We start from the raw sequence: 19,710 nt of genomic DNA, 5'->3' as shown, positions 1-19,710 counted from the left end.
AACTTTACCAACATTAATATAATGCGCCTGGTCAGCTTCCATTTGTAGTTTATTTGAAAACTTTTACTATTGAGTTGTAATCATGTCCTCAATCAATCACATAACACCTGTCTCAAAACAATGTGACAAGCTTTTTTTTTAAAATGACCTGTGGCAGCGACAATAATAAACTTTTCAAACTAATTTCAAAGTAGAAAGGTAGTCGTCAGTGTTGAAAAATGTGCCCAGCTACTTCCTCAATTCTTATAAACATCTATAAAAAATAAATCCCTGTAAATTTCTGTGCCACATGAATTACACTGTGCACATATATCAAGAACAAAGGTCACGCAGGGATGTCCACAAATATCTAAATACAAAACTTGCAGGCCAAAAAAAGACACCCAAACGCCTCTTTGGCTAAGAAATGTGAGATTATCAATTTGCATCAAACTTGCATAATTTGCATAATTTAATTAATTTCCATAATTAAAGTCATCAGCAACTGCCCACCATACACCATGAACTGCTCACCGTAATGGTTTTTTAGCTTGATAACTTATTAAGGTCGGTTCATACTCAGCGCGAAAGCGAATGCAAATGTGGCTTTGTGACCTCGTCAAGTTTTTGTGAATTGGCAAAAATGTAACACGCTTCAACTCTAGCGAATTTCGCTGCGAATGTTTTGCGACTTTAAATGTTGCCTTCGCATTTGCATGAAGTACGAACCACCCTTTAATTAAACCCACCACCTCAAAAACGTTCCCTCTTAACCAGTTCGCGCCGGAGGCCATGTATAACGGATGACGGATAAACACGCAGGGAGCGAGGCCGGAAATATCCGTCAGTGACCCGCTCGCAGCGAGCGAGGCCGGAAATATGAGTGTGCTGCCCGAGGGTGATGGCTTCAACCCGCCTGGGCTTGAGGTCGAGTGAAAAGTAATCCTGCGCCTCGTTCCGTTCTTGAACCGGCATGAACTGGTTAAAATAATATTTCAACATGATGAAACAAAGCTTTTTCCCCCCTTTTTTTAAGAGTTTTTTACCTTATATGAAGACTGCAAGAAAGCAATGGCAAGAAGTGTGGGGAGTTTCCCGCGTAGAAGGAAGCATGGGAGAAAGCAAAACAATGTGTTAATTAAAAGTAAATAACCAACTTAATGGAACAGCAATGTAATACCAATGTTGTTAGCAGAAATTAAAGCCACTTAAATGAATCCCGTTGATGATTTAGGCTACCACTTGATGGTAAATGATATTTTCTTTCATGAATTCAATCTAACAATTTTTGTGTTCCTTTAACAAAAACATTTGTTTCTTGTTAATTTTTTGGGTAAACAAAAAAACTTGACAAGAGCAGTTTTGAACCAGAACTTTAGCAATGCTCCGTTACTTACTGGTGGCTCTGTTGTTAAGTACCATCTCTCAATGTGTTTGTGTTCACTTATTATGTGGTTATTCATTTTTGTGTGTGGTTTGTTAGAATACAAAATGATAAAAATCAGTCAAAAAAATGTTTGATTTTCCTAATATGGGACGAAAAATGCTTTCGTATGGTGGAATTTTGCATCAAGAAATGTTAATCTTAATATCAGGTTTTGCCTCTCACAAGCTTTCTGAGAGCACTGACCAGAAAAACAATTAAGTTTGTCATGAGCCAATATGGCCCATCCAGGGCTCGAATTTCATGAAAAAAAGCACCAGACAGCAGGTCTAGTAATCGAAGAATCTTACTGGACCTGAACTATTTTTACAAGACCTGTGTCATAAATGAGAAAAAAAAAAAAAAATTCTGCACTACATGTATGTGAAAGGAATACAACAAAATGCTACATGTATTTACGAGTCGCCCGTTTCGTGTGTGCACTTGGCTAGTTCCCTGGAAAATTAGTCTAATTCTCTCGCAGGGGCACAGCAGTCCTTCATTTAAAGAAAATCCAGGAGAGCTATAAATGCTCTCCTCAAATCTTTGAGGAGAGCAAATGCATTTTAAGGAGAGCGATTTGCTCTCCTTAAAATCCATGGATAAACGACGGTAAACATTGTTTTTGTTTTGTTTTCAATATCAGGATTTATTCAAGGGGCTGCATTATTATTAGTTTTTGCATAATAATATGCTCAAGTGGCTTAACTTCTTTCGTTTTTGTAACTGTAAGACAAGGTAAAATTTAATTTATATAAAAAAAATTACTAAATGGAGATTAATAAAAGGTTTGAATTCTGCTTACGCTTTCATTTTTTAATACAGTTGTCAGTTGGTTCATCACTTAATTATTCTTGGAAAATGGAGTTAATAAACGGCACATAAACATGATAAAGCAACTGAATATTTGTTTTCAGATTCGTTAAAACTATGTGAAAATGTTCAGCCTGAACTATTTCCATTGCACTACGAAAGCTATACAAAAAGGGCCTCAAAAATGACAAAAACTTGCCTTAAGTGTTAACGAAAATATCTGCCGTCGATAATCTTAAAAATAATGGAAAATGCAGGTCATTTATACCATATGCACAATGCTAGTTACGACGAGAAACTGGCTCTGAACTTCGCTTGGTACGAACGTGCGATGATGCACTGTGTGTTGTGGACCGGCAGTGGGCCGGCATTGAGCTTCATTTAACGGTATGTGATTTCGGTGAAACTCGCTGCATCGTTTCACTTCATATACCAGTAGTATTTCCTCGAAATAAATTCATGAACACGGGAAATACATACACAGACAAGAGAGACCAAGTTCTGTGAGTATAAGCTTGCAAAGATCGTCTTTCTCCATCGATGTTTTCTTGGCATTTTTACGATGTCTATTCCGCGCCGTCCGGCCTGCATGCATCTGTGCTGCAGTGTGCGCGCGACTATTGCATTGACTGGTTACCGCATTTCCATCTTGCCAGTGCGCGGCGCAGCGGGAGCCAGTCACTGCTGCAATAGCACGTACAGGCCCACGTGTTTTCATACATCAAGCAGCTCTGTATGTGCGTACTGTATACGTGCAACTGGCATGACTGGCGCGTTGGCCCGATCGCAGCTTTGTTGCTTTTCGGCACGGCACAGACAGTTTTTTGGCCGGTAATTTTCATCAATCAAGTAATAATATGAACTCAAAGCACGCTATTAATCAGACCTCAAGTGCTAGTATATTCAGGGTTCATTTTGTTTATATAGTGCAAGAAAAAAACACTAGACAGCCGGACTAGTGCAGTCACACACAGCACTAGACCGACGCTAAGATCACTAGACACGGTCCAGTGGATATTTCAAGCCCTGCCATCAGGCCGGCGTTTATCTCCGGCTTCAGTGGCATGAAATGACCGAGAATGTTTCCATCCGATGGTAGTTTTACTCCCCAGCTAATGCCGGTACCCATTTGTACTCCTGGGTGGAGAGAGGCAAGTTGGGGTGAAGTGGCTTGCCCAAGGACACAACATATGGCCAGCAGCTGGATTCCAACTCCTGACCCTCTGATCATGAGCCAGGAGCCGTAACCACTGAGCCACACTTCCCACTGAGCATACAGCACTAAGTGGAAGGCAAAACCCAATATTAACATAAAGTAAAATTGTTGCAATTAAAAATGAAAGTTTTGCTGAGAGAGGAAGGAGCGGATGAAGCTAGCGGCTCACCTGTGAATCTGACTGGGATTGCAGGTCGCCCTTCTCAGTCAGGCTAGACGTCTCGTCTTGCTCTGGGTCGGGCCGTCGATGGACCGCCTCGTAATGTTTGCTCTCTTCTTCCTCGGAGTACTCGATGCTGCCTGGGCTGGGCCTGGGTGGGGGTCTGGATGATCAAAATATATGGAGAGAGGGGTGAACATTAACAGTTTCTGACAGGTTTCTGACACGTTGCAGAGACACACTTCTCCCACAGGTATACAATTAATTTAATAAGAGTTGTTTGTAAGAAAGCACAGCATTTGTCTCACTCACTGTATTCACGCAAAGTCGACCAATGTGTACATTTTTTTGTATCAGGCATTTTCAAGCACTAACGGCTGAAACAAGGTAGTGTCAATAAGACAGAAGTTTTGGAAGGTTTAATTCATTCAAAATGACAACCAACAAACAGATATAATGGAGTTTATGAACCAATAATATAAAAAAAAAATCCCAAAATATTCTTGAAGTACGTAGAATTTCAAAATTTCTGAAAATTAGTCAGAATCTTATAAATCACACAAAAATGAAGATTCAAGTAAATCTTGGATCCTCGAATAGATATAGTAGACATTCCGAAAACTATTGACCTTTACCAAAAATTCATCCATTTCTTGCCGATAATTCAAGTCCCAATGGCAGTCCCCACAGTAACCCACCTAGTGTAGGAGTTGGTCCGTGAGTACACCCCGTTCTTAATGCCGCCCCTTCCCCGTCCCCGCCCGCCGGTAGACCGGCCGTTGGTCCCGTTGCCCTGCTGCATCTCAAAGGCTGCTGACAGGCTGCCGTCGTCGATGCTGAGCTGCTCCTCCTGGTTGACACGATGGTGAGCTTTCCTCTCTGTAAGACCAGGATGAACATAGAGAGAGAAACAGGGTTTTAGTCAGCGTTGGAAATTGGGGGTCCAAACTTGAACTTAAAAACAGAGCATCCAAGTTGCTCAAGTTGCCAACTTAAACATGGATTTGCTTGTATGTAATTCCAGCGTTATGAAATAAAGTGCAATGTCCTGGACGGAGCCAATTAACAATGATATCTGATTAGTGATTCAGAGAAACGATCCAAAACTCCTAGTCTGTAATCTCCTTGACCATTACTTGATAGATGTATAAGATTTGAAAAATACATTTTTAGATTTATTCACTTGAGCTCTTAAATGCTCTGTCACGGACATAAACACTGCAATTACCCTTAACAAAATAGGGTGTTCAAAATAGCCTTATGAATAGTTAATGCGGTACCCGCTGCTATGTACATCAGATTCGAACCAGCCAACCAATCCCGTTAGCTCAGTGGTCGAGTGGTAAGACATCTGCTCTAGAAAGCAGGAAGTCGTGGGTTGGAGTCCCACCCGAGTGATTTTTTTCCAACTTTCACTCGGGAGGTCAACACTGGGAATACAGTGTTTATACATCGGTGAAGGGCAAAACCTAATTTGATTTACATCACCCCGACGCAAAATTCCATCTTATGAAAATAGCCTACAGTATGCCCCAAAAATGCCAGTACGCCCTGCTGAATAAAACCTAGAACTGCACCAATAGCCACTAATGCTCCCTTGCAGTATGTACCTTTTCCCAGTCAGGGGCCCGTTTTATGGAGCTTCAGATAACACAGAAATTTTCAAAGAAAAATAGTTGTAAATTATAAAAAAAAAAAAAAAAATTTTTTAATGGTTACCACTTAAAATAATCATGTCATGCATATTGTTTGGTTCTCAATTGGGCTGAAACTGAGCGTTTTATTTTATGAAACACTCCATCTATGAAATTTCTTCCTTTTCAAAATTTAAAATGAGACTTTTATGAAGGGGAGGGGGAGTGGCTGGGGGAGGGGGCAACATGAAGGAGAGGGAACGTAGGAAAACTGACCTTTATACATACGGCTTTTGCCCAGCATACACAAGGTGGCAGTGATGAGGATGAGAACAATAAGAACAACCAGACCGACGATGATCAGGAACCACCACTCCTCATAGAACTTCTTCATGGTCAGACCTAGGGTGAGAACACATGAAATAAAACTGATCTTAAACAGGCTTTTTTTTGTAAAGGAAGTCATAAACCTATGTCAATTGGGACCTGTTGCTTCAAAATGAGGGTGGATAACATTATTTAGCGAATGCTTTTGAGTGCCATTGTGTTCATAACGAGACACTGATCTGTGTCTGAGGCCATCGAAGATCTGTCTCAAATGCCATGGTTGCTACATTTCCTACTTACAGAACACATGATCATTTCTGCAAAAGCATGAGCTAACAGTACATTAAATAAAAAGGAATTCACAAAAATGTTTAATACATTAATCAATTAAATTTGACCAACCCTACAAGTTCCTTCAAAACACATAAACCAAAGATTAGTACTTAAACATTCTGAAGTCAACTTTGACAAACATGAGAGTTTTAGAACAACAAATTATGAGTGTAATTGTATCAAAGTAATACTCTGGAACATTTTTGGATTTACAACATAAAGGCAACTTTTAGAAGGATTGCATAAAGGGTAACTAATTTCGTTCAATTCATATGTTAGCGATTAGTGTTCTAACAAAAAGGTACACATTCAAAGGTACACATTCCAAACTCATTAGCATTTATTTATTCTATCAATTGGAAGAATAAAAATTAATCTCTTCTATTTTTTTGTGGGAAAGCTTCGCGCATGTGATTACAAATATTCTCTCTTCAAACCTCCCAAAGTCTAAATTCCCATTGTTTGCTATAAAAAGCGTAAAATCATTTGTACATTTTCAGACACGGCAATGAACGGCTACTGACCCTCCCTCTCTGGCTGGCTATTTCAACAAGGCCAGCCCAGCAGTCAGAATAAATCAAGTGACTGTTTTTAACAGTTGAGTGCTCCGGTCCTTGCCTTCATAAAGCAGGATTGACTGGCTGTGATTGTTATCAAAACTGATATAGCTATGCTTTGACTGTAGGAGATTGATAAGCCAGCTGTGCCTACCAGTCACCTGCTTTTGTCTGTTGATGGAATTTGACTGTCACAGTGCCTACCAGAAATATAATCTGACTGTTGGTGACTAGCCTGTGTAAAAGGCATGGCAGGGGAACAGGATTGAATTTTGGACTGTCTGTGACTGATCAAAACAAAGGAGGGTTTTAATATGCAAATTTTATACACTGTTCCTGAAAAAGATTCCAGGAATTTTTAGGGATTATAATGTATTTCTGGTACTGAAAAAAAACCCTGGGAATGTGATGCATCATTCTTTGAAGGCCTTCAATATGCAACGTATAAATGAGACTTTACATATCAAAAGTAAAAGGATAACTGAAACAAAATTGGTTAGATGAAATTGAACCTTTTAACAGACAAAATGGCGACGGATGTGAACCAAGGTCAGAGTGGTGCAAAACTAGAGATCACCACTTCACCAGATTGACCTTCCCCTTCCAGAACAGTTCATTCCAAAAAACCAAAAAAATACAAGAACAAAAACCAATGCCACTTTTCTTCAAGCACCATCAACTTCTGAAGATCGCAAATGCAGCTGCTACGTGCAAAGTCATAGCTGCGCACTTGATAATTCTCATTCGCCTTTTGTTTTTAAAGATGCTGAGTGAATTGTATTCCATACAACTGGATTTCATCTCACGAGCTGCACTGCGCAATAAATTTACAGCGTTTTGGTTAATCAGAAAGCGCAAACCATAAAATATTGGGATGCACGAGTAGTTATTCTACCGATCAACATCAGTCAGGATTAGAAAAACCAATGGGGAACTCGACATGCAACACACACATGTGCTACGTAATAACATGCATGTGGTTGTCATTTCCTTTAATAAAAGGGTTTTGCTTTTTCATTCTCATGCACACAACAGAAGTTTTTTTTTAATTGATACCTGGGTCTGGTTGGGCAGTGTTCTCGCCTACAGCAACAGATTCAAATCGTGGAGTACAGGATAGATATGAAAATCATTATATAAAAGACAATTTTTGTACAAATTTAAAACTCCCTTTATTTTTCACTATCGTTTTGAAAATGTTGACTAGGCAGATTCTCATGATCTAACTTATGTGTGACAATGTTTTAAAAAGTCGGGTGCAATTAGTTTCATAGTTAGATTTTAACTAACAAGTTGGGGCAAAATGGACATGTACTTGTGCTGTAGAAAATTTCACAAAAAGTGTTCAATTTATCACTGAATGACGGAACTTTTTCACCACACAGTCTGTGCAATGAGGGAGCGAAAACGAGCAGTCCAGTCAGTAAGACTGTTTGTGTAAAACTACCTGTGCACTTCACATCTATATTCAAATGGTAGTATAAAAAAAATTAGGAATCAAACTAACAAGGCAAAAGAAGCACTGCAGAATGATGTGTTAAGGCGCTCACAGCAACCATCTCAGTTTCACACTGGTAACTTTTGTTGGAACCCAAAGGGCTCGGGCGTCGCTAGAGGGAGGGGTGTGGGAGGGTTGTGGAAGGGGGGGGGGAGTTGGATATGACACCCCCCCCCCATTAATCTTTTTTTTTCAGCAAAAATATCCTCCTATCTGCAACTTTGTGTGTCCATCGGCGAATGTGCCGGGATAAAGAGCGCCCCCTATTTTCCGATAGTGCCACCGATCGTTCGCTTTGAACAGTGCATCCTATAGGAAATGTCCAGGCAGGGCCCCCCCCCCCACCCCTCCCCCTACTGAATTTACAGAGGTCGGATGACCCAGGAAAAAACTCCTGTCTATCTTTTGACACAGCTGCTCTGCTGGCGATATTTTTTATGACACCCCCCTCCCCCATTCAAAGTGGTCTCGCGACGCTCCTGCCAAACGGCCAGCCCATTGTCCAGTGAATGACTCAGTCACTTAAAGCTATAGTCCATCATTTGCAGCTATCCGAAAAGTAACTGGCTTAATTATTGTTGAAAAACCATACTTGGTTGAAAGATAGTAAGGGGACTAAACTCCCTGTGAAATTATTCTTTCTGGGAAGCTGTCATTTTGAAGTAATCAACGAAAGAAGGCCTTTCCAGCGGTGCTTCTTAAGACGCACCGTAGGAAATTTAACTTAGTAGATCGTTTTGTTATTCGGCGAAGCGCGTGCAAGCATTGGCACAACGCACACGCGGTTGCTATAATTCGTCGGATCAGTGCGTGACATCGCGTAGCTGCAATCGGCTCAGTGAGAACGTGTCTGGGACGCTGAATTCAGGCCCAATTCAAAACATGATTCAGCAACTTTTGATTTGAAATTGAGATCCTAGAATGCTGTTTTTCTTGGAATATACAGCTGAAGCTGAGCCGAAACTTCATCAGCTTAGTTGTTCAGTACTCTTCTTTAGTTTTTGAGCACTTTTGTTGCTTCAAACGAACAAAATGCACAAATTACAAATGATGGACTATATCTTTAACTCAGTCACTTGACTGACTGACTGACTGAGTCACTGAGTATACATAATGTCCTCAACAATAACTTTGGTGTCCAGCTCGACACGTCATGCCTTCGTGTCCAGCTCGACACGTCACGCCTAAGTCTGCAAATATAGTTCCTTGAGTTGCTTATTTGTCAGTCGATCAAGTTTCGTTTACAGACAAGCGAATGCCTTCCTTACCTGCTGGGGTGGTTTTCATGCCCGTCGTGGTCCTTGGGAAGCTGATACTCTGTTGGTTCTCGGCCATCACACGGAACTTGTACTTGGTGGAGGCCTTCAGGTTACGATACGATACGCTGTAGGACAAGACGTCCGGGCTCACCGAGTCCGTTTGGGTTTCCCATTCTGAACGGCCTGTGTACGCAGCGGGAGAACATGCGGAAAAATGGAATGAAAAAATTGAGACGAACGTCACGCATAAGCAACGTCACGCAGGAGGGTCTTTTGTCTCCAACAACATGATCGAGATGAACAAAAAGCGCAACAGCCAAGTACTTTTGCTGAATTTAAACTGAGGTCTAGTACCCACCTTCTTCTTGGCTTTCCAATATGTAACCGATGAGTTCCGAGGCACCAGTGTTCTCAGAACGAGTCCAGACCAGCTTGAAGGCATCGTCCATCTCCTCCACCGTGAGGGAGTCAGGCCTGCCTGGCTTACCTGAGCAAAACAAGAGACAAGAAATATTGCAGGGTTAAAACAATCGGATTGAATAATCACGCAGAGTGTTCGTGTGCAATTGATATATTACTGAGTTGACATACATTTGACACGTGTGACTAGCTTTAGCAGAGTTGCCTTGTCTTTGTTATAAAACACTTTCTCAAATGTGAGGCGTTCTGGCAAACTGAGACGGAACTGGGCAGAGGTCGAAATGAGGGTTGTGCGGGTATTAGGAAAGAAAATAAAACTCCTTAAAATACTGTGTGTTGCACTTCAATTGGACATTCTGTTGACAAGTTATGGCTGTTTAAAGTTCGCATTGATCGACATGTCCAAAAATTAAAATGCTGAGAAAAAAAGGCCGTTACAGTTCCAAGTTTTGTGTTTTTGAAAATAAAAGATGCCAATTGTTTTTCCTTAAAACCTACTTTATTCCACGATTTTTACACTATTTCTTTAAAACATGTGTAGTAGACATATCAAAGATTGCAAATATCAATGAATCGGTATATTGAAAAATAATCTACCCCATTTTTTTTTTTTGCATTTTTTTCCACTACTGCCTGTGCCCATTTCCGTCTCATTTTGCAAGAACGCCTCACAAATCATTATAGGTGGGCGCAGAGTGACATCCGGGAATTTTTTACACTGGCTTACGTGTATCTAGCTCCCAGACCTATGTTCTTAAAACTCAATGGTTCGTGAGTCTGTAGTGCTGAATGGTTAACACAGAGCAACTGATGAAAACTAGTGTGCCAATGTATAGATGTTTTCATCTGATGACATAATCCCGCTCTAATAAAGCATATTCTTAAGAAATGACATAAAATAATGGGCAAGCATCATAATTACCCTCTTGCGGTCCAGTGGTGACATTAGCCTCTCGGTATGGACCATAGCTACGGCCCCTGGTCCTAGCCTTGACACGGAAGATGTATTCGGCGAACTCTCCCAGCTTCTCCACGCTGTACACCAGTTGGGGACCGTTGATCTCCACGGTGATGGTGGATATCTCACCTGCAATTGAACGGAGAAGACATCAGATCAGCTTTGCTTTGCCTCACTTTAATGTGAAGGTGAACTTTGCAATGTGCGTGTGCAATGGAAATATTGCTTAAAAGGTTACTCTATATGAAAACAGTAAAATACAGGAAGACAAACTACTTTGGACACATGATGAGAAACCAAATGCTGCAGAAGACTCTTTTGGAAGGGAAAATAGAGGGGAAAAGACCAAGAGGAAGAAGAAGAACATCGTGGTTTGATAATGTGAGAGACTGGACTGGCCTTAGCTACATGGAATGTGCAAGGGCATCTCAGGACAGAGACAGATGGAAATCCATTGCAGCCAACCTTCTGCGAGAAGACGGCACCTGATTGATTGATTGATATGAAGAGTGTAGCAATAATATTTGAAGTTAAGAGTAGAATCTGGCCAAAGTACTGAAGTATTTCCAGTTGTTATTTTAAAACTGAAGAGAAAATGATAGTGATATGGGGGTAACATTTTTAATTGAGTTAACTCTTTCAGTGCCCGCGAAATTTGAAAAGTTTAACCCTAAAGCGCCCAACTTCGAGCGTTTTTGTTAATTGTTCAAAATTCTGTAAAAAAAAAAAGTAAATAAGTTTTACTCACTAAATTTGTTGTTGTTACTCTCTGGTATATCCTTGATATATTTGAAAGTCAAAAGTAGTCACAAACATAGTGATACACCCTGAAACACTGGCCTGAACACAGGGAGATTCCGCACTTTTTGCAGAAAATACGAGATTTAGTGCTGCACCCTCTCTCAAGAACTCGAATGAAAAAATAAATACAGGTCGTACATGCATGAAAATGGTACCATTAGAAAGAGCAAGAGCGCCCCCTTTTGATAACATATTTACTCTACCTCGTACATGTACGAGGTTTGGCAATTTTAAGTACGAACATTTACGAACATTACCTCGTACATGTACGAGGTTGGCGCTATTGGACTAACAAATATACCTCGTACATGTACGAGTTTGGCACTGAAAGAGTTAAATAACGGAGAATTTTTTTTTTTTACAAAACTTAATAAATTACAGTCCTACAAGTTTAACTTTGGCAACTTGCAGTAAAATACTAGCAATAGGTTAAAAAAAAACTTCTATAAATAAGCGGTGTACTTTACGAAGGTGGTGACAAAAACAAAAACAGCTTCCTGACAATGACTTAGTTCGTGAACAAAAGGAAACAGTTTGTAACTCCACAACAAAAGCATGTGAAGGACACTGTGCTATTCACTATTAACATAATTTTTTACACCAAAGTGCACAAACCAAGATGGCCCCCGATAGTCCTTCAATATTAGGACTTTCTCATTTTCAGCATTGAGGGGGCACTCATAATTCATTTGAAATTGGCCCTGTTTATATAAATACCATCTATCGGCGTGACACTCTCATAGTAGACTTGGTACCCATCGACTTCACCGCAGGGGAGTTCTGGGGGTGCCCACGTCAGATTCAGAGACGTCATCCTGATGCGGTGGAAACCGACTGCTGACGGGATACCGGGAACTAAAACAAAAAAAATGTACAGGAAAATTACAGTGACTACATGTATATTTTTGAGGGGTTTGTTGTCCAAAAATGGGATTTTTTTTTGTAACAAAAAGTTTATAAAATGTACACAGATTTGAAAAAAGACCTTTTGCCCAGGCCTTTTTATTGATCTTTTTAAGTTATTTATATGTCATTAAATCAACCAGCAATAAGCTCAAAGGACAGTGGATTAAAATTACAAAAAAAAAAAAAAATTATGACAGAACTAAAAAGTCAACTTAAACATAGTTACCCGTGAGCATCAAGTTTCAAAACAAATTACTCGTAAAATACTGGGCTGTTCCACAGTGTCAGAGGTACATTTTGGGACAATTTAACAGAGTTTATAATAAACCTTTTCATCATATGGTGGATTTTAATTATGATAAAACGTATCACTTACAGTTACTCCAATGATTTCAAAAAACAAATTATTCATGCAACTGTTTTGCCATAGTAGAAATGGCCTCGAAACACAATGGTGTCGGACGTATTCAGACAAATTGACTTTGTGTGTACTTATTACTTTTTTCAGTTTATTACTTATTTATTACTTCAGTTTATTACTTATTACTTTTTTACAGCTGAACTGTTGAACATTGTTAGAAATAAACTATATTTCATTGAAATACAGATAATAAGCTTCAAAACGATGTACATATTCATTTGTGGCATTCTGGATTTTCTTGACGTTTTTTTTCATTTATAATTCCAGGGAATGGCCACTGTAAACAGATATTTGCAAGCACTTGAACATTTTCAGCATACCCATTTGTCTTAATACTCAGATTCCTACACTCAGTGCTTATCCAGAAAAAAAAAATGAACAAAAAAAAATGTTGCGAAACTGACCACTCTGTTCCGTCGTACTGGTTATCTCCCCACTGGCTGGTCCGTCCCCAGCCGAGTTGAACCCGATCACCGTCAGCGAGTACTCGGTGAAGCACTTGAGTCCGTCTAGGCTGGCCTCCGTGTCCTGGCTGGGGAACGTCTTGGTGTACTTGATGGGCGCCGCACGGGCGATGCGCAGCTCGGTTGGGGTCTCCCAATAAGTGATCTGTTGGAGTGCGAATGTGTCAACTTTTCAAAGCAATGTTTTCATTGGATGAACATTGGTCTCAAAGAGGCTGGCAAAGCTTCAAATGTTAACCCTGATCACCCTAGGTACTTAACAGATTTGCCATGCTTTTGAAGATTTTGATGGCCTATGGTGGAAGAGCCAAGCCGCAAATACTTAAGGGCAACTCCAGCGTCATTACAGGAAGTGTTATGTCCGTGACAGAGCCAATTAACCATGCTATCTAATTAATGATTCAGAGAAATGATAAAAAAACTCCTAGTCTGTAATATCCTAATCTGTAATACCTGCAACCTGTACATCCTACAATGGGACTTTGGCTTGCAGTATTATCCAGATCCAGATCCTTGACCATTACTTGATGACGGATGTATAAGATTTGAAAAATGCATTTTCGGGTGTATTCACTGAGCTCTAAAATAGCTCTGTCATGGACATTACATAACGCTGAAATTGCCCTTATACAGGGTTTGGTGCCCTTTGAAAGTTAGTGAAATAGGCTGATCCATTTGGCATGCGCCTCTCCAACGCCACACCGCACGTTCCAGCTTCTCACATCATATGCACATTCAGGCATCTCAGCCTCTTGTGCACGCATCACTACCTGCCATCGCGGCATCATCCAATTTGCGCCCTCTTTTGTTCAACGTTGTCTATGCGAGTTCCTGCAATAGTATGGTGCTGTCTCGCCGCGTAGCTCACGTTAGCAATGCACTGTCAAGATTCTAGGATTGTGACCGTGTTTAAAAACCCGTTATATGCGTGCCATTTTGTTGACTTCGCTGCGGTGACAAACTTCCGAGATTTTCATAAACCGTTTCGACATTATCTAAAGGATATTTTGATATGCCTTCAAAGAGAGAGAAGTGTTGTGTTTGTAAGTCTAGTGTAAGTAGTAGATTTCATGCGACTACAATTTATAAAGATGACTTGCAGAGTTGTTTTTTGCTTCAAGAAGAGAGGGAGGGTTTTCTGTGTAGTTCGTGCATGTGGTGTGTTCAATCATTTCGGCAAAACAATTCACTAACTTACAAGCATCGTGTAGATAGCAAGATAAACTCAGTCAAGCGTCAGATCAGGGGAAAACGTTGTAGCAATACGAAAGAACAGGAAGAGGGGGCTGGGCATGCCGGGGGAGAAATTGACGCGCCTTGCACTAGTTCAGCATGTTCAGAGAAGATTGCTAATTTGAAGGAACAAATTGGGATACTTGAAGCAGAAAACAACCGGCTTAAGAAATTTGAGGAAAATGTCATTACAGAATTTGGGGTGGATAGATCCACTGGGGTACAACAGCTTAAAAGTGCTGCCCTTCATTACATCATCAAAAATTCAAAGAGTCAGGACCCAGATATACTCAAAGTTGAGGGCACACCAGGGCGTGCAAAATGTTTTGTACGGGTTCCTGTAGCTGAATTAGGAAGTTCTACTTGTAGTAATAGATCACTCAGAAAGAGGAGCCAGATCATTGAAAAAGTAGAGACGCTGGTTTCAGGTGGCACATTTGCTGCTGTAAATTGTGGGCCTAGTTCCTCATCAAGTTCAGAACAAACTTCTTCAGCTACAGGATCACCTCCTCCAAGTCAAGTCCCTACTGTCTCTGATGATATTTCGGCTCAGCGATCAGCAAATATCAAGCGGCAAAAAGATCGGTATGCAGCAGCATCTAAAGCAGCAGGCCTAAGAGTATGCACAAAATTTTCAAGGGATACAGTTGATGGGTTGCGCAGCCTAATGCCAGAGACAATGTGGACATTGATCAAAAACAGACTTGAGATTGAAACAGGTCATAAACTTATGGGAACCCGGCAATCGATGCGTTTTTCAGCAGAGCTACCTTACGAGTTTGAGTATGGCGAGTTCAATGGGAGTAGTGGGAACCCTGTTCACTTCACCAGGATTGTAAATGTTGAGCATCTTATCACCAGCATGGTTACTGAACAGGTTCAATATAATCACATTGTTGAAAGCTTTGACAATACTCTGTGGCTTCATGCGTCGGGTGATAAGGGGGGGAAAACTACCAAAATGGTAATCCAGACTCTAAATTCCAAAGAGCGGCACTCGGTAAGATCAGTCAAAATCATGGGAATTTTTGAGGGTGGAAAAGATGACAGGCTCAACATCCAGGCAGCATTTAAGCCAGTATTTGATGATTTGCTGAAGGTCACTGGGGATATCGCAAAGTTACAGCTTCCATGCCCAAACATTGACAACGCTGAACACATGTACACCGATGACATGGTTCAATCAGCAGATGACAAGCTGGATTTCACTCCACTCAAGGAACTAAATCCAGACAATAGGTACATCAGTCCTAACTGCAGGTATTGCCAAAGCGCTTCATCTTCATCTGAAGCCAAATATCCTACCATCTCAGAATCCCCCAAAATTTACACAAAATGCAAACTGACGTGGGGTGGGGACTGGGAATGGATTGCCAAGATTCTTGGTTTGACAGGGCCAAATGGTCATCACTTTTGCCCACACTGCCTAGCCACGTTACAAGATCTAAAAAAGGGTAAACCACATGCCATGCACATTCTTCAAGATTTCAGGGATGATGGTGGTGATGATGATGAAGACCATGGCATTGCTGCAGTTGCTCAAAGGAAACTGACAACCTGCCATGCAAAAGCCACAGAGTTCCAAGAAAAAGGTGCAAAAAAAGATCAGGCAAAGAACTATGATAACTGCATTCAACGACCGCTTGTTGGTACGGAGGGTTATGTCACGGAACATGTATCGGTCAGTCCCTTACACATCAGCTTAGGGCTTGGTTTGCAATTCTTTGAAATTGTTCAGAAAAATGCAGAGAAATTGGACAATGAGGTCCTGGAAAATCATGGGATATACAGTGGGGTAGATGATCTGTACACACATGTTAATGACCTCAGTAAGGAACATGATGATTTATGCAATTCAAAGAGGGAACGTGAAGTCGAACTTGTGGCTAAGCAGGACCAGGTTGCTCAGGTTCAGACAAATAACCCCAACCACTTCATAAAAAATGGTCGACAGTACAATGAGAACAGTGCAGAAGCCAAAGAATCTAGAACATTGGTTCGCCAGCTCAATGCTGAATGCAAAGAAATCAATCATTCGGTTCAACGCTTGAATAAAGAGATGAATGAAAACCAAAAAATGAGGGATAAAATTGAACAAGATATTAAGAATGTCACTGGGCCATTCATGACTAAATTCAACAGGGTACAGGAAGAACTTGGAATTAGAAAACAGTCATATCATGGGGGATCACTAATTGGCCCAGATGTAAATAAAATGTTGAAGGAGGGTAATTTTCAGAAATTTTCAGAAATCTTTCTGCCTGTTCTCATTGACACAACCACTGGATGCCAATCATTTGGCTCTCCAGAACTCTCTGATAAAGTGCACAAATTGTTTCAGAAGTTCAAATCGTGTTACGAATTGTACACACTCAACAGGATGCTCTGCAAGCATGAGGTGGAACTACTAGCCTTGCGATGTTCCGAGTTCGGTTGCTGGTTTCCAGTACACTTTCCAAAGGAAAACATCAAAAGAAAGTTTCACTTATTGACAGTAGAGGTCATTCGACAAGCACGGCTCTTAGGTAGTGTTGGCTTGATGTCTGAGCAGGCAACAGAAAGTATTCACGCGCAATTGAACAAATACGAGCGCATGTATTGCACAGTACGCCAACCTGCTAAGCGACAGAAATTGCAAATCAGACAGCAAGCCCAGTACAGCTCACCAAAACTTACACACGTCAAGTTGTAAATATTAGGAATGGACTGATCCAGTAAGCGTCACCCACTGCGCGTGCGTAAGCAATTTACACATGCTCCTCTTCAATGCCTCACTGTACATTGTATGCGCATGCTCGCTTGCATGCATTGCAGACCTTTGTGCATGCATGTTGGACATAAATTGCAGTTTCAGAAAACCATGAGGCGACGCTTCTGGATCGGTGTTCTTAGGGTCATCTCTGTCACATGAAAGTAAATGTACTTACACCATTTATTAATATGTTGTTTTGCTCTCTAAAATTGCATTTTGCTCCATATTAGCAAAATGGGAGGAGTTTGTGGTAAGTCTAGGGGTATCCAGTTACCACAACACACTCTCATCTTGGTGTATTATGGATCTAATGCCCAAAAAAACTATAAAAAAAAAAAACCAAAAAAAAATTAAAAATCCGAAAAAAATAAAAAATATTTTACTGTTAACAAATCAGGGTCACCCACTAGGACTGAGGTCATAGTGGATGGGCCTGATAATCCCTTGCTTTGTCTCCCAACTTCTTCAGGTAGCCTGCTTGCGCCGGATGTGCGAGACATGGTTTTACCACTACCTTAATAAGTTGTTAGACTTTGCAGTTGAGTTCAACGTTTCACTTTGTTGTTATGCCATCATACATATTATTCTATTCCATTTGTAAAATATGTTACATGTCTTTCCATGTAACAGTGAACATTGAACTTATTGTCGATTATTTCTGGTAATTAAACCAAGGATTAGACTTGTAGTCGAGTCACCAAACATCAAGTCCGAGTCACATCTCATGAGTCTGAGTCTCGAGTCGCACAGTCCAAGTCTGAGTCCGCAGGGTCGAGTCAGAGTCCCAGTCACGGAAAAAGGGGACTCGAATTGGACTCGAGCTGGAATCTTGATTCACACATGTAAGGATTAGTCTGCCAAGGATTCCTGAAAAATGCACTGTAGCTCATAAGCCAAGAAATCTGTAGAGAGGAGAAAATGAGAGGGTGGGAGGAAACCCCAGAAGAAAATTCTGGGGAAAACCCACGGAATCAGGCAGGGACTGAAAATTCATCCACATTTTGGCCTAGGCGGGATTCGAACTCGGGTTACACAGATGAAATACATGTACATGTACAAGGAAATTTTGTCACTGCATCGGGGAAGCTAAATGGCCATTAAAAATTAAATAATGATGATAGTGTGACTTGGCAAGATAAAGGGCGGTTCGAATTCCTGTCGAAAGTGCTGCTGATCTTTTTACATAATTGCAGTTTGCACACGACTGGGCCATATCACACTGCAGATCTGAATTTAATTTTAAGGCCAAGATAGGCCTAATGAATTGTTTATGATTTATTTGTACAAAAAAAGTTGGAAAAATTAGGTTTAAACAAATGCCACCATACAGCCTTAGACATGTTGTAACTTACACAAAGGCCCCCCCCCCCCCCCGCCAAAAAAAAAAAAAGGAAGAAATTCATGTCATTCGATGAGTTTTGTCACCGTCGGCTGTTTGTGTCATTATATGCCATGTACATGTAGGCTCATTTCAATGACTTCTGCCCATTCCACTGTCTAACTTTAAAATTTAGAAGAAACTCGGTGAGACTCATTCGGAATAGAAACTGATTTCAGCGCGAAAATCAGAGCGAGATAGTACTGCATCTATTTCGTGAATATAACATTTCGCGAGGTCCGCCATTTTTTAAAAACAACAAAATCCCTCAGACTGAGCAATCAATCACCATGAAATTCACTTCAATGACTCCCGTACCATTCCACTGCCTAGGCTAGCCTTCACATTTGGAAATGGAAGAAAATCAGTCATGTCAGTAAGACTCATCATTTGGAATGGAAACTGACAATCCATTTGTATCTTGAGGCCAAATCTTGTCAAGTGATTGTAGCTGAATTCTGAACATTCATGACCAGAAGACCATCTCATTCACGCTTTTTAATTTCCTTAGCTATCATATCAAGTATCATGGCTATGCCCCACTCTATCTGATTTTCCCTCTATCTTCCCATGAACTGATGAAACTGAGTTCACTCCTTTGCGTTTGAATTCAAATAACAAAATAGAAAAAAGGAAAAGATTCCCATATCTGACCATCACTTGTCGTCGATCATGTGCACAAACCGTACGAGACTCGGGTGTTCTTGGTAAAAACTACAATATTTTCCCTGCTAAATTTGACTTTTTATAATTATTAATATTATCACTTGCTCTTTCTGATGGCTGTTAATGTCACTGAAGGGAAACATTAGTGATGGGCAGGTATGGGAATCTTTCCAAATAAAGGTATTTCTTCAAGATATTCGACTTTAGAAAATTCAAATACAAAATCATATTAAATAAATCCGCGCGCGATAGTACTGCATCTATTTCGTGAATATTATTACGCACGCGAGGTCCGCCATTTTTAAAAAACAACAACAAAATCGTTCAGATTCTGCAATCGATCGCCATGAAATTCACTAAATTTCAAAGTAAGGGCAGGCAGTAATGTGATCAAACGACTATTATTATTAATGGATAAGATATAAACTACCATATCAGATGATATTTGACATGTATTATGAGCCAAGTTACCGAAAAAGAGGAATTTTCCGTGGTCGCATCACTTCCAGGGC

General features: G+C 40.5%; 1 protein-coding gene across 3 annotated transcripts in view; it reads right to left on the bottom strand.

Moving 5' to 3' along the window:
- LOC119738772 (protein sidekick-2-like) overlaps positions 1-19,710 on the bottom strand; it is an 82,992-nt gene that overhangs the window by 4,002 nt on the left and 59,280 nt on the right. For 2 of the 3 annotated variants that reach the window (XM_038213727.1, XM_038213728.1), the window contains 10 exons: positions 13,110-13,314; positions 12,096-12,233; positions 10,542-10,706; positions 9,558-9,686; positions 9,209-9,382; positions 7,499-7,525; positions 5,502-5,627; positions 4,290-4,470; positions 3,601-3,754; positions 1,026-1,037 (listed from right to left, as the gene is read on the bottom strand). In XM_038213727.1, coding sequence (XP_038069655.1) covers positions 1,026-1,037; positions 3,601-3,754; positions 4,290-4,470; positions 5,502-5,627; positions 7,499-7,525; positions 9,209-9,382; positions 9,558-9,686; positions 10,542-10,706; positions 12,096-12,233; positions 13,110-13,314 — 1,311 coding nt within the window. The remainder of the gene's footprint in view (positions 1-1,025; positions 1,038-3,600; positions 3,755-4,289; positions 4,471-5,501; positions 5,628-7,498; positions 7,526-9,208; positions 9,383-9,557; positions 9,687-10,541; positions 10,707-12,095; positions 12,234-13,109; positions 13,315-19,710) is intronic. The other variant, XM_038213729.1, reaches the window with a different exon arrangement.

The sequence above is a fragment of the Patiria miniata genome, unplaced genomic scaffold (assembly GCF_015706575.1).
Source record: "Patiria miniata isolate m_02_andy unplaced genomic scaffold, ASM1570657v1 HiC_scaffold_3, whole genome shotgun sequence".
Classification (NCBI taxonomy): domain Eukaryota; kingdom Metazoa; phylum Echinodermata; class Asteroidea; order Valvatida; family Asterinidae; genus Patiria; species Patiria miniata.
This window is presented reverse-complemented; position numbering and strand designations above follow the sequence as displayed.